Below are 14,695 nucleotides of genomic sequence, written 5' to 3'. Positions count from 1 at the left end.
GTATACTGCTTAATAGCCATTTGGCATGAGCATGCTAATATTAGCTAGTTAGCCAATTTAGCGTTGGTGTTTTATCCAGTAGTGGTAGTCAACACTACACTGCAGAGTCTTTGGTTGAAAGAAATAAGCACAATCCTTTTACTTTAGATTCGACATTCATTGTCACCTTTTCATTTTTAATTATTCCTATTTTCCCGTCACTTCTCTTGTTTTAGTCTCGAAGGCCTAAAGTCATCCGTCGCTGTAAATTGCAATAATCTTATTGGACAGTGTCGTACACAAATTGTCCTTCAATTTTAAAGTGCAACTTGGGAGTAGAGAGCCATTATCTCCACAAGGAATCCCCCCCTGCCACCCGTGTCCCTTTTCAACTCCTTCTCTCGGATATTGAGCCGCTGTCGTCCCGCTGACAATTCTCTTTGAAAAACATAATCATTATCTGCGCTCATATAACTTGTCAAGAGCTGCAACTTATATCTCGCCTTGATAATAAACCTTGTCGCAGCCTTTCACGGAGGAATCCCTCATCATCCTCTTCCCCATCCCTCCTGCGTCACGACAGCCCACTTGAGCATCCCTCATTAACCGTAGATCCCTTTGTTGTCGCTCCGAATCCCGACAGGGGAGACGTCGCCATTAACATGTTCACCCCTGAGTGATACAACACTCCCAGCCGTTGGTGAAGTACGGTGGTTAATTGCAGGAAACTGAGGTAAAAGGAGAGACAGAAAATGAGGGGTGTTGGGGGGGGGGGTGGGAGTGTGAGAGGAAGGGTGAGATTTATCTCAGTGAGAGTTGTAATCCCCCTCCTCACAGCTTCTCGCATTCTCCCCAGCAACATCAGGTGAGTAGAAGAGGAAGAAGCTTCTTGAAATTCGTCTTTCCGCCCATCGAATCTTGGAGGTCACACCTCCATGAGGGAACCCCCAAACTTCACTTTCCCCAGCCACATCACCCACAACCGTTCCTGAGGCGTTCCCAGGCCAACGAAGAGATATAATTCCTCCACCTGGTCCTCGGTGTGCCCCGTGGACTCCTCCCAGATGGACCCGCCTAGGTGTCCGTACTCAATGCCCGAAATATCTCAACCTGCTCCTGTCAACACAAAGGAGCAGCAGCTCTGTACCCAAAAGTTCCTTGCCTTTAAATTTAAAGCCGTAATACTACATTGTTTTGGGCCACTGGGGGGCAGAAGAGAGCATCAGTGTGAATCACACAGATAAAAAAGAAATTTTTAGTACATTTAAAATTCAACACATCGTGGCTTTAAACACAAAGAGGTTCAGAATTCTTACAGTGAAAATGTTACATTGAATGAGAGGAGTTGAGCAACCTTTAATTCAAATAATTCCTTCTGCATTTCATCCATGTTTTCTTTACATTTTATAAACTGGTAACTTTTCTAACTTCAGCCTGACACTGCCGAGATAAACACATTCCCCTGAATCAGTCATTTCGTAACATCGCTGACATGTGGCCTTGCTGTTTTTTTGTTTTTTTTTCTGGTGTTCTTCTCCCATCAAAATTTGGTTCATATGAAAAGGATGAACAATAGCACCAAAAAACAAACAAACAAACAAACCAACAACCCCAAAACCTTTTTCTAAGGTTTGAAGTATTTCTTTGATAAATCCAGAGACAAAAAGATGAGGCACATTGATGAAACAGATTAATGTGGGAGCAGTCCTTTTGTGCTCTCTCTCCTGTATTGTTTCTTTCTCCTTTGTGCCTGAAAAGCGTCCTTGTGATTTGAGTTTCTTTTTGTTTCCACATTTTGGTGTGTGAATGGGTGACTTGGGAAGATGTACAGTAATATTTTTCAGCATTTCATAGCTGATCAATGTTATGCCACAATGGAAAAGGTATTTTTAATCAAGTTTATTTTCTCTTAAAAGGCTCGACTATGTTGCTTCTTGACCTGGAAATTAATAGAATAGAATAGAGTGCCTTTGTTGTCATTGTATGGTCAGATACAAGGAAATTGGGGTGAATAATAATGAATGAATGATGAGAATATATTAGAAATTGACAGAATACCGAGTCAAATAAATAAATGAAAGCCTTATTTTGTTTATATCAATAAGATTAAATAATTAAAATAAATATAAGTGTGGGAAGATTGTGAGCACCTTCAATTTGTTAAAATCTATAATAGTAGGAGACAGGAACTAAAATATATTACAAAATTCAGGTTTTTCCTGTGAAAATTCCTGAAAATTAAACTCAACCTTTAGCAAAGTCTCTGAAACCATGTTTTGAAATTATTTTCATGTTTTATATGAACGTTTTTCTACCGTTTAACCACTTTAAAGAGTGACTGGACAGAATTTTAATCACGTGTACGAATACTGGTACAGGCTCGAGAAGGGTCTGTGCGGCCAGATTTGATATCCTGAGGAGATGCAGCAAAGGTGTGTGTGTGTGTGTGTGTGTGTGTGTGTGTGTGTGTGTGTGTGCGCGCGCGCACGCGCACGTGCGTGCGTGAGTGTCACCTTTTGCACGTCAGTTCAACAATTACCACCCTCAACATCACTACTCATTTCGGTTCTCATTTCGTCAGTCCTGCAGGTTAAGCCGAGGATATTTACCTCAATGGGAGCTGCTAATGAGAGATGTTAGTCTTTTTTGTGTTGACAAACTTAAATGAGAGGGAGAATGATGGTAACTTACCTGTTTTTCCTGAACTAGATTGAAGTCTTTTGTTTCAGTGGTATTTAAAAAAAAAGAAAAAAAAAAGATTACGACAGCTTCATTTTTGGGTGACAACACCCATCAACCAGAGCAGATGATGCATCTTTACTACTATCCTACTACATCTGTTTCTCCCTCCTCAGATGTAGAAACGACAGCTCTGCAAACACCCAACGCAGCTACGACCGCCTCACTGTGAAGACTGAGGCGAGAGGAGGGACGGGGAGTGACAAATTACCTCTCCTCACAATGCCCTGCCACAAAAGCACAGCCTGGGAACAAATCATGAATAAATAAAGTTCCCTGAGATTGAATGAGGAGAGCAATTTTTGCAGCAGTAGCTTTCATACTGACCGAGAGAGGGAGAGGGAGAGGGAGAGGAGAGACCGAGGCAATGGCCTTGTCCTTGTTTCGCAGATGAAACAATCACAAGTGGAAATACCTGTCCACAAATTACATCGATTACACCTTTGAGGACACCTTTGGAAAGAAATCCAATCAGATGTGACATTCCCGAGGGTGCCGACAGGTGTGAGTCTTCTAAAAATATACATTCACAGCGCAGGAAGGCCAGAAGTGAAATCAGGGTGAGATGGAGCTTGGGTTGCGGTCACTTCCACGGCTCTCCACAGGTTACCAGAAACCGCAGATAACAGGAGGGAAAAGTGTGAGGTTAGATTGAATTTCATCAGCAAGACGGAGAGATTGAGGGATGAAAGAGGAGTGCTGATTGGAGAGTGTGCTGTGTTCAAGGTTTCGAAATTCTCTGTTTTTGGTATCAGGATTTTTTCTTTTTCTTTTCTTTTTTTGGGGGGGGGGGGCCTTTTCCATGGCAGCAATTTCATGTAAGAGTTCAATTGCAGGGCAAATGGACAACGTTGCCTCTGGCTTTGTTCTCTAACAGTCCACCTATCCTAGAACACCAGCCAACATCAGAACCATGCAGCAAAGATGAATGCATTTCCCCTTCTTTTCCCCTAAAGTATAATAACTTCAGTTCTACTGCATTACAAGTGTCTAGACTATCAGTAAACAACATCCCTCATTGACTCACAATTTGACACAGAAAAAAAATGTACATTTCATTGTAGTTGCTTGGCTGCGAGGGGGGAACATAAGATGTGGGCGGCGTGAAAGAAGGAAAATTAATGTCCTTAAAATGAAAGTGAATCAATATGGTTGCCCGAGGATGTGAAAAGGTGGAATGAGAACGAGGGAAGGAGAGGGAGGAGAGTGTCGAAATGAGTCGGAGAAAGATGAATGGCTGTTTAAAAGGGAACAGTATTCATCAGGAGTCAGCTTCAGGTGCAGCAAAGCAGTTTTAGTGCGTGTGTGTGTGTGTGTGTGTGTGAGAGAGAGAGAGAGAGAGAGAGAGAGAGAGAGAGAGAGAGAGAGAGAGAGAGAGAGAGAGAGAATTACACTTTGCAACAAGTTTACATATTGTACTTAACTTTCTAAATTTCCCTCACAAGTAGTTCAGTAAATGACTGCCTAACCAATAATACTGATTTATTTTCAAATTACTGTGAGTCTTGATTTACTGTCTTCACCGAAACACTCACTCCTTCCACACATTTGCATGCATGCATGCACACACACACACACACACACACGCACACACACACAAACACACACACGCACACAATGATCCAAGAGCTCCATCTAGAGGTTTAAGCACCTCAGATCTTCATAACACTGCTGATGAGGAAATTCTTGTTATAGAGTCTGAAACATTTCTTAAGAATTTCAAAATGATATTTTATTCTTGTCAAAAAAATCCCCAGGGACATATACAGCCATTGTATGTACAGTAACATAACAAAATAATTCACATTCTTGTATGATTCCTTGTCTTATTATTGCATGTTATCTATCCTACAGGAAACAAAACAACATGAATGTTCAAAGTAATTAATGTAGCAAATTTAAAGCTTAGCTTAGCACAATCAGTGCTTGCGGATGGGCAGGTTAGCATGCCTCCGTCAAGGGTAATCAAGTCTAATTAGTGCTTAGTCAGTCCCTGTGTGTCTCAGCACCCTCGTGCACACACAAAGGAGGGAAGGGTATCCATCTTCTTCTCTGGCTCTGGGGAAGGTGGCTAAGAAGTGTTTTTTTCCCCCAAAAAGGTGTTCCCTATAAGAAATGCAGCAGGAAAAGGAACCCCGCCCCCCCCCACACACACACCCACACACACATGCACATCTGTCCATCACTTGCACTTGTAGGTGAGTTGTTTGCGATGATAGTGGATCCAAGCAGGAGCAACTACAAGCCCCGTCAGGAACCCGATGGTAGCACCGAGGCTGCAGGAAACAGGCCAAACCTAGAAAGCGGGAACAAATGAGTCTGCCGATCGTTTTCCCATTTTCGATTCCAGCGCTCTGACGGTGCTCTGATAAATCGAGGTAAGCTGAAATAACAAATAAACGTGTCCTTTGTTCCCCCACCAGAAGCACATTTGCCTTCTTTCAATGTTCAATAAGTTAAAAAAAGAACTAAAAGTGAAGTACAGCAAGAGTTGTCGTGCAGAGTTATGTCCCAATTACTACCGTCGAAACTGCATTTCCTCCAGTCATTTTACAAAGCACCCCCTTTGCAGTTATAATTGTAATAGTTACTGCATTGGAGTACAATTTGAGCATGTCCCTCTGTGGAGGTGCTGAACTGCTGAATACAAGAACAATTAATTGAGTGGAGGGAAGCAAACTACTACTAACTTGCTGTCCTCTCAGGTGCAGCAAGTAAGTATCTAACTTTTTATTTAAACTTTAGTTCCTTCGTAAAGTGGTAAAACTGTCCACTAGTTCACAAGAAAAAAAAAGAAGAAGAATTGTGAGTGTAAAGGTGAAGGAAGAATCCAGCAGTCGTGTGGCAACGATGGAATATTAATTAAATCTTAGGAATGGTATGAATTTTATTTCAATTCTGAGGCAGCTGCCGATGGGAGCGAAGGGTACTGCTGACACAAAGATGATCTCATTCTCTACGTATACTTCTGTCACACTCAGGAAGACTTATTTCAGTGTATGCTCACCTGCCAAGGCCTGTCCCAGTCCAAAGGGATGGGGAAGGCTCCTACCCAGGCTCCTACAACCGTGAAGGCCACTGTAATCTGTAGACATGTGTCCCATACCGACATGGCTCTAGAAGCAAAGACAGATCAAAAAGATGGATTTCATATTTCATTTAAAAGACACTGGGGAACAAATGGAACATTTCAGCGTACCCATGGCGACTAAACACTCGTATCCAAGCATGGACGTTGGGGCCGAGGACACAGAGACACCTCAGGGTTGTGAGGGAGGACAGCAGCACGGCTAGAGAGAAGGTCTCCAAAGCAGATCTGAGAAAGGACAGGAAGTAGAAACTCAAAACACCAATCGTACCATGTAGAAGCTATCAAGCGTACCAGTGTGGATAACTCACTCAATCAGCGGCGCTCCATAGAGAACCACCACGGTGTGGAAGAACAGGCACGACAGGAAGAAGTAGAGACAGGAACGAACCAGCCTTGACAGCTGCAGAGCCACAGGAGTGAAGTTAAAAGCCTTTGACATTCCGCTAAAAGATAAGTTCTCTAGGCTAGAAGCATCCAGATCAGGGAGAAATGCACTTCTTTGATGATAGATTGAAATGCAGGTTTATTGTTAAGTATTTGCAATCAATTGCTGATTTCTATTTTGATCTGAATTTCCCCTGAAAGAGCTGTAAACACTGGTCAGATTCTTCTCTTGCTTGACACTTTATTAGCTTAACTGAGTAGCTCAAGAGAACCAGAGGCTGAAATAATACAGATACACCTCTGAAGAAAAGCCATTGAGGCAAAGCAAGACTAAAAATGAGAATTTGATACAAAAAATTAAAAGGTAACTAGAAAAAAGTAGATTTTTTTTCACTAGTAAATGGAATGTATTGTTCCTCAGCTATTTAAAGTTGTGCACGTAATCAAATTAACCCTGTCACTTGATCATTTCCTAGATTCCCAACCTTTATGTGAGTGTCAATCAGCTGACCTCTCCATGTCAATGCAACTAGCAAATATTTCAGCAACTAGCAACTTCATGATTGCAACCACCATTTTTATGATTTTGCAGGCTAAATTCTTGATACCTCTTTTAATCCTGTTTCGAATGACATAAACGACAACAGCATTTATGCTGTATTGGTTGTCAAGTAATATAACGTAATCATCTACAGCAGTGTTTTAGTATTGAGGCACTGACATACAGAATACTCTTGTTTGAATTTTTTTTTTTTACCGTAATGTACATTTTGATAAGCAATCATCAGTATCGTAGATATAATGGCTAAGTGGAGGTAAATATTAGAACAACCATAACAGTCAGGTAGGTTCTTAACGTTACATTACTTTAAGTCCACTGCAACCTTTAAAATCAGACAAAGAAAGCACTTAATATCCCCAAATTCTATATTCAATATCAAGGATACATCGAGTCTGAGACCACCATATCGAAAGTAGATCGATATATTGAATAACCCTTTGTTGCGTAAAGAATATAGGTGTGCTATATTAAGTTGTAACACGGACCCTTTTGGAGGTTACTCACGGGAGAGTGCCATGTGAGAGTTCAGTGAACAGTGAACGTGATACTTGTCTCAGTCTACTCTTTTTTAGTTGTTAAGAACCCAGAGCGGCCACATAACATAACATGGTGTCAGAACAGTGGCAATAAAACAGACGTTAAAACGGAGTATCGACAACGAAAAAAATGGAGGAGGGACGACGACGAAACGAATATGGAAGACAGGCCAGTGCAGCAACAGGTGTCGCACCCTCAGCTAGCTCCGCAGTATTTCCCCCCGGGCAAGTTTGACTTCTCAAACACTAATGACTGGCCGAGATGGATTAAGCGGTTTGAACGCTACAGAATCGCGTCAGGGCTCGACAAACAGTCAGAGGAGTTTCAAGTTAATGCCTTTATGTACGCGGCGGGGGACGAGGCCCAGGATATTTTCAGTGTTTTGCCGCTGACTGACGCGGAGAGAAAATCCCACAAGTCAGTCACGGAGGCGTTTGGAAAACACTGCATCAGTGAGCGGAACGTTATCTACGAGAGGGCATGCTTCAATCGCCGCAGCCAGCAGCCGGATGAGACGGTGGAGTCTCTTATAACGGCAGTGCACACGCTCGCAGAACATTGTCAGTTTGGAATTCTGAGAGAAGAGTTGACAAGGGACAGAATAGTGGTGGGGATACAAGATGCTAAGTTGTCAGAAAGTTTACTGCTAGATCCAGAACTCACACTAGCAAAAGCAATAACCAGAGTTAGACAAAGTGCAGCCGTGAAGAAGCAACAGCCTGTGCTGAGGGGGGCCGAGCAAACAGCAGGCCACGTAGAAACAATAATAAAGAAACAACAAAAAGGACATAAAGCCGTATATGAGAAAACAGGCAGTCGGTCGACAGAATGTGGCAAATGTGGTAACGTCAAAAAGCATCCCTGGAAAGAGTGCCCGGCCCGTGACGCAGAATGCAGAAAGTGCCATAAAAAGGGACATTACACAAAAAAATGCAGGTCAGCCAAGAGTGTGCACAACATCACGCAGGGGTATATGAGGGATAAAGCAGAGGATGAGTTTGCTTTTTTGGGAGAAGTGAGCTCAAAAGGAGAAGAGGAATGGATTGGAAAGGTGCAGTTGAACGGGGAAGAGACAGCATTCAAACTGGATACGGGGGCCGCAGTTACCGCAATTCCCAGCAGCACCTTCTCCAGTAAAGTGCATGGAGCACTGACACCGCCTGGTAAGGTGTTGTATGGACCGGGGCTCCACAAGCTAGATATTGTGGGGTGTTTCGAAGGGAATTTGGCTCTTAAAGAGAGAGCAACTAAACAAAATGTGTATGTTGTCAAGGAACTGTCAAAGCCTCTCTTAGGTCTCCCAGCTATATTGGCTCTTAATCTAGTTAAGCGTGTCCATACAGTAGAAGAACAGCAGAAACATGTCAAAGCACTGTTCCCCACTGTTCACCGGGCTAGGAAAATTAAAGGAGCCCTATACAATTGCATTGGATTCAGACGCAGTCCCATATGCCCTATCTTCTCCACGCCGCGTGCCACTCCCTCTGCGAGACAAAGTGAGAGCCGAGTTGGACCGTATGGACAGGATGGGCGTCATCTCCAAGGTGACACAACCCACACCCTGGTGTGCAGGTATGGTCGTAGTGCCAAAACCCAACGGAAAGATACGGCTATGTGTAGATCTAACACAATTAAACAAGTGGGTTTTGAGGGAAAGACACATCCTCCCAGCTGTAGATCACACACTGGGAATGCTGGCAGGGGCTAAAGTGTTCACAAAACTCGACGCCACCTCCGGCTTCTGGCATATCCCTCTGGCAGAGGAAAGCAAGCTGTTGACAACCTTCATTACCCCGTTCGGGTGGTACGCCTTTAACCGCCTGCCGTTTGGAATCTCTTCGGCACCAGAACATTTTCAACGCCGCATGTTCCAGATGCTGGAAGGATGTCCAGGCGCAGTGTGTCGTGCTGATGACATTCTCGTCTAAGGTGAGAGCAAGGCTCAGCACGACGAGAGACTGTGTCAGGTCCTAAGGAAACTTCAGGAGGAGGGACTGACATTGAATGGGGAGAAATGTGAGTTTGAAAAAGACAGCATAACCTTCCTGGGGCACAGTGTCACTGGACGGTGTGACGCCTGACCCAGGGAAGATTAAAGCAATACAAGAGATGCCTGCTCCAACTGACATCGAAGGGGTGAAGAGGCTGGTGGGAATGGCAAACTACTTGAGTAAGTTCTTGCCACATCTTGCGTCTTACACACGCCCGATCAAAGACTTGCTCTGTGGGAAAAATGAGTGGTGTTGGGAAGCTCCACAGAAGGAGGCGTTCCAAAGGTTAAAATCAGAACTGAGCTCCACTCAAGTGTTGGCTACCTACTCACCAACAGCTGAAACGTGTGTGTCTGCAGACGCCTCTTCATTTGGACTAGGGGGCGTTCTAACTCAGCAGCAGTCAGACGGGACATGGAAACCCATTGTGTTCATCTCCAGAGGTATGTCTGACACTGAAAGACACTATGCGCAGCTCGAGAAGGAAGCCCTGGCAGCTACGTGGGCATGCGAGCGTCTGTCATCTTATCTTCTCGGGCTGAAATTTAGATTGGAGACAGACCACAAGCCACTAGTGCCATTACTCAGTACCAAAGCTCTCGATGAACTCCTGCCGAGAGTACTGAGGTTCAGACTGAGGCTGCTAAGATTCTCTTTTGACATTGTGCATGTGCCAGGGAAACACTTGATAACAGCAGACACATTATCAAAGGCACCAATTGAACACACATTCACACAGGGGGAAAAAGAGAATGAGGCAGAGGTCAAAGTTTTCCTGGATGCAGTCACTCAGAGCCTTCCGGCCACAGAGGCCCGGCTTCAAGAAATTGTGGAGAAACAGAAAGCTGACCCAGTCTGTGCTAAACTGATCAGATACTGTCAGACTGAGTGGCCAGAGAGACATGAGCTCCCCCCCAGAGCTGGCTCCGTTCTGGCCTGAAAAAGGTAACCTCACCATGAATGGTCAGCTGCTCCTCCGAGGTCAAAGGATTGTGATCCCGAGAGACCTGAGACGGGAGATCCTTCAGTGTCTTCACAGTGGGCACCAAGGGGTCGTTAAATGCAGAGCGAGAGCTCGTCAGTCTGTCTGGTGGCCTGGACTGTCGGTCCACATCAGGCAAATGGTGGAAAACTGTGGCATGTGTTCTCAGCATAGGGCAGAACAGAGAGAGCCCTTGTTAACGACAGCCGTGCAGGATAGACCCTGGCAACGAGTCGGTTCAGACCTGTTCTTCTGGGAAAATAGGTCTTACTTTCTCATAGTGGACTACTTTTCACGCTACATAGAAGTAGCCCACCTCAAGATAGCTACTGCTGAGACAGTGGTGGCTGCTCTCAAGGATGTTTTCAGTCGCCATGGGACACCAGAGACTGTCATGTCAGACAATGGGCCACAATACAGCAGTTCAGTATTCAAGTCTTTTGCCAGAGAGTATGGATTTACCCATGTTACTAGCAGCCCCAGGTACCCGCAGGCTAACGGAGAGGCTGAGCGGGCAGTTGCTACAATTAAAGGACTGTGGAAGGGAGGAGGTGACAAAGCGAGGGCGCTACAGACATATCGTGCCACGCCATTGGAGAGTGGTTATTCTCCATCGCAACTCCTCATGGGGAGACAAATCCGCTCCGACATCCCCCAACATCCAGCTGCACTTCATCCTCGCTGGCCAAACATCCAAAGATTCCGAAGGGAGGAAAGGCAGGCGAAGGAGAACCAGCAGCGTCGCTACGACTGCCGCCACAGAGTTCGCTCTCTGTCACAGCTGCAGTCAGGCCAAGATGTATGGCTGCCAAGAGAAAAGAAACTTGGGACAGTGGTGCAGAAAGCAACAACACCTAGGTCTTACGTCATTAACACTGATGAAGGTCCAGTAAGGCGTAACCGCACACACATACGCCCAGTTCATAACACTCAGCACCAGACATCTACACCTGACACAACTGAAACACCTGATGTAGCCCCAGAACCAGGTAACACAGGTACACCCACTCACAACACTACAGAAACTGATAACCATACACATACAGATGCAACTAATGCATATGTGACATTCTCAGGCCATGTGTCACGTCCACCCAGGCGTATGGACTTGTGAAAGACTGTTGATTGTGTGATTAATGTGTTGTGAAGGAGAAAGAGAAAAAGAGGGAATTGAGTTCTATTGAGGTGTTGGAAACAGAGAGTAATACAATGCTCATGTTAAGGTAATTAAGGGTTATGTACTGAGATAGCAGTTAGGTGTCACCTGTAAACCCTTTCTTTTGTTCAGAGAAAAAATAAAAGATGGGATTTTTCTCTTAAGGGGGAGGTGTTGTGTAAAGAATATAGGTGTGCTATATTAAGTTGTAACACGGACCCTTTTGGAGGTTACTCAGGGAGAGTGCCATGTGAGAGTTCAGTAAACAGTGAACGTGATACTTGTCTCAGTCTACTCTTTTTTAGTTAAGAACCCAGAGCGGCCACATAACATAACACCCTTTCTCTCTCACACACACACATATAGATTCCCCGGTCCGCACCTTGTATCCCAGTGTGTGCTTCTTTGTCGGTGGTGAGATGCCGAGCAGCCAGAAGACGGCGACACTGACCGCAGTCACAGCACCGGACACCGAGTAGAGCCAGAGCAGGTGGGTGCCGTAAACCGAGAAGCCTGGTACAAGCACCACTGGCAGGACGGTCGCCATGAACACGGAGGCGGCAATGATAGCGTGAGTGGACGCCATGGCTCTGATTTCATGGTCCCACATTATGGTTACTATATTTATCTATAACAGACTAATAAAAAAAAAGTCTAAGAAATACTTTCAATCACAATATAGCAACGATTGCACAGAATTAAACCATCGCTGCACCTTTCGGCTTGTCTTCCGTAAACATGGCGTGACGTAGACTTCCGTTTACACTTCGCAATAAGGCTCAAATGTGAACCTCCATGCAGAATACACAGCACATCAAAGTGTTCACGCGGTAATTACAGAATAACCGAGATATAAAACCCTTTTAAATAAATTACCAAATAAACAAGGTTTTAGGTCTGCCCCAAGTTTCTAAGTCTAAACCTTCCAATTAAAATGAATAGAATCCTTCAGATTCGTAATGATGTATTATTGTTGAGTCCGTCTTCTTATAACACAACTCCAATTACATAAATACGTTGTTTTATTATTAATTCATAAAATGCTACTTAAAACACGTTTTATTCGCGTTTCTTACATCTTATTATGAAAACCAGGGAGCAAGCGCAAGCGAGGACCGGAAGTTTACAAACATAGCCAGCTAGCATTTAGCTAGCATCCCTGTTTTATTTTGATCAACCGACTGAAGGCCTCGGTCACCGCGACAAAGGACCAACGATGGTGTGCGAAAAATGTAAGTTTACGGTTACTTTCAAATGCGACTCTTCCTTTTAATTGTCACGTTTATTCGTTTTATTTCATATTCATGAAAGCTGGAATTTCGTCGGATGCTAGCTGCTGTTAGCTGTGCCTGCTAGCGTTGACCACACTGACATCGTTGTATTCGTTTATGAACATCGCATCTCAAACAGCATATAATCAAAACATAATATGACTTTCCCTTTTTTTTTTTTTTTTTTTTTTTAACATTTTTGTTATTTGTCGTTTTAGGCGAGAAGAAGCTTGGTAAAGTCATCACCCCTGACACCTGGAAGGATGGTGCTAGGAATACTACAGGTGAGTTTAGGTTGTCTGTGTCGAAAACTGCGGGAAGCTATTGAGATGATACAGTGATAGACGCTTCCTATCTTCTTTGATGACTCTATCTTGTATAGGAAAGAGGGGAAAAGCTGGAGAAAATGACATGCATTTCAGCCACGCAGGACGTGAAGTAGAAACATAAAGTACTTCAGGAATGACTTTTGAAAGTGGTCCAAAAAGATGCAGTTCATCAACAAAGCTAAATTGCTACCAGATAATGCAAACTATGGCTCGAACTCTTCCTGTCCCAAAATCCACCCCTGCTTCGCCAAATCTGTTTCGAGAGATTAATGTCCATCAGATCTTTACAACCGGTGGTGTTTCTTCTGCATGTTTGTCTCAGAGAGCGGAGGGCGAAAGCTAAATGAAAATAAGATGCTGACTTCTAAGAAAGCCAGGTGAGTGTCTTGACATCTACATCTTGTTATTTCCTTTTGCCCATAAATCTGCATGGAAACATCCTCATAGCTGGACCTGTTTTACCTAGAAGAGGTCAAACAAAAGTAGTTTTTGTAAATCTACTCCAGAATGTTGAAACTGACATTTGGCGCGCTTGTGTATTAATGGCTGTTCAACTTATCGGTGCATCTGTAGATTTGAACCCTGTCGTGTATCTTCCTCTCAGGTTTGACCCTTACAGCAAGACAGGCTTTGCTACCTGTCGGATCTGCAAGAGTTCCGTTCATCAGTCTGGATCACATTATTGCCAGGGCTGTGCTTACAAGAAGGGTAAGCTCTCTGTCTCCTCCGGCATTATTGTGGTGACACAAAGTCCGAATGACCTCACATTGCTCTGTGTGTGGCGTGCTACGGCTGGGTTACTATGAGATGATTTTATATTATCTTACTAGTATACCATTAAGCTGAATAAAAAACCTCAGTGTCATTATTCATACTTTAATAAAGATGGAAGAATCCTATTGTCTGCATGGCCTTTTCTCTAACATCTTCATCATCTAGGGGTTGCAAGTGAATATTATTTATTCTTTTCATTCTGTAGAAGAAAAGAGGCAACCTGAGATGTTTGCTTCTGTTCTGACCGAGAGTCTTTTTTTTATTATTAAAAAGAAAACAAACAAAGACATTCCCAGTTTTCTGTACTGTCCATGTTTTCATTGGGTCACACATTATTTTGTCCTTCCAGGTATCTGTGCCATGTGTGGAAAGAAGGTTTTGGACACCAAGAACTACAAGCAGACATCCGTGTGACTCATCGATTCTGAACCAAGACCCGATGTGAAGACGGGTGCCAAGTGTATGTTTGTCATCTTTTCACCATTTTGGTGTTTTCCCATAATGCCCTGAGATCATTATTTCACTGTTCCTCTTCACGCTTGAGTGAAAGAGAGCAATTGGAGACGGCTGTGTCCTCTTAATATTACAGCGTCACTGGATCAAAGTGACCATACACAGGCAAGCACTGTTAACTCCAAATATCACTTGTTTCTTAAACTGGGGCTTTTAAGATTCTGCATCATAATTTAGTTTATAGATTTTCCTTCCTTTTTTTTTTTTAAATAATGGATTTGTGTTTGTAATATATGAAGTGTTGCAACTTTGAGTGAATTAAAGCATTGAACATGAGGATGTTTGCCACAATTATTTCGAACTTGTGCCCAAAGGCGGAAGTATAATTTCAGGTTCTTGCGCACAAAGTATCCTTATTTGTCCCGTATCCCTGAAATAATTGGTTTA

At 43.6% G+C, this 14,695-nt stretch overlaps 2 protein-coding genes across 2 annotated transcripts; one reads left to right on the top strand and one right to left on the bottom strand.

The window, feature by feature from the left end:
* Positions 1 to 4,442: 4,442 nt before the first annotated feature.
* pigf (phosphatidylinositol glycan anchor biosynthesis, class F) lies at positions 4,443 to 12,165 on the bottom strand. Its single transcript, XM_086195956.1, has 6 exons — positions 12,137 to 12,165; positions 11,804 to 12,059; positions 6,118 to 6,209; positions 5,918 to 6,034; positions 5,726 to 5,834; positions 4,443 to 5,014 (listed from the first exon to the last, which is right to left on the bottom strand). The coding sequence occupies exons 2-6, from the start codon at positions 12,029 to 12,031 to the stop codon at positions 4,901 to 4,903; spliced, it is 660 nt and encodes a 219-aa protein (XP_086052082.1). The 5' UTR covers positions 12,032 to 12,059; positions 12,137 to 12,165; the 3' UTR covers positions 4,443 to 4,900.
* Positions 12,166 to 12,515: 350 nt separating this feature from the next.
* cript (cysteine-rich PDZ-binding protein) lies at positions 12,516 to 14,584 on the top strand. The gene is made up of 5 exons (XM_086196522.1): positions 12,516 to 12,653; positions 12,911 to 12,976; positions 13,344 to 13,398; positions 13,626 to 13,729; positions 14,145 to 14,584. Exons 1-5 carry the CDS (start codon positions 12,638 to 12,640, stop codon positions 14,207 to 14,209), a joined length of 306 nt encoding a protein of 101 aa, XP_086052648.1. The 5' UTR covers positions 12,516 to 12,637; the 3' UTR covers positions 14,210 to 14,584.
* Positions 14,585 to 14,695: the final 111 nt, after the last annotated feature.

Source organism: Aulostomus chinensis, chromosome 23, assembly GCF_037954235.1.
Source record: "Aulostomus chinensis isolate RoL2024-O1b breed Wild chromosome 23, RoL_Achi_v1.0, whole genome shotgun sequence".
NCBI classification, from domain to species: domain Eukaryota; kingdom Metazoa; phylum Chordata; class Actinopteri; order Syngnathiformes; family Aulostomidae; genus Aulostomus; species Aulostomus chinensis.
The sequence above is the reverse complement of the archived record's forward strand: the minus strand, read 5'-3'. Positions and strand labels throughout refer to the sequence as shown.

What these genes read in the sequence shown, in the direction of transcription:
- cript (XM_086196522.1), top strand. An exon ending in TGGTGCTAGGAATACTACAG is followed by an intron (nt 12,977 to 13,343) that starts GTGAGTTTAGGT and finishes TGTTTGTCTCAG; the next exon opens with AGAGCGGAGGGCGAAAGCTA. An exon ending in GGGCTGTGCTTACAAGAAGG is followed by an intron (nt 13,730 to 14,144) that starts GTAAGCTCTCTG and finishes TTGTCCTTCCAG; the next exon opens with GTATCTGTGCCATGTGTGGA.
- pigf (XM_086195956.1), bottom strand. Translation starts at nt 12,031, where the DNA reads ATGTGGGACCATGAAATCAGAGCCATGGCGTCCACTCACGCTATCATT. An exon ending in AGCACACACTGGGATACAAG is followed by an intron (nt 6,210 to 11,803) that starts GTGCGGACCGGG and finishes GTGGCTCTGCAG; the next exon opens with CTGTCAAGGCTGGTTCGTTC. An exon ending in ACTGGGACAGGCCTTGGCAG is followed by an intron (nt 5,015 to 5,725) that starts GTGAGCATACAC and finishes CCCGCTTTCTAG; the next exon opens with GTTTGGCCTGTTTCCTGCAG.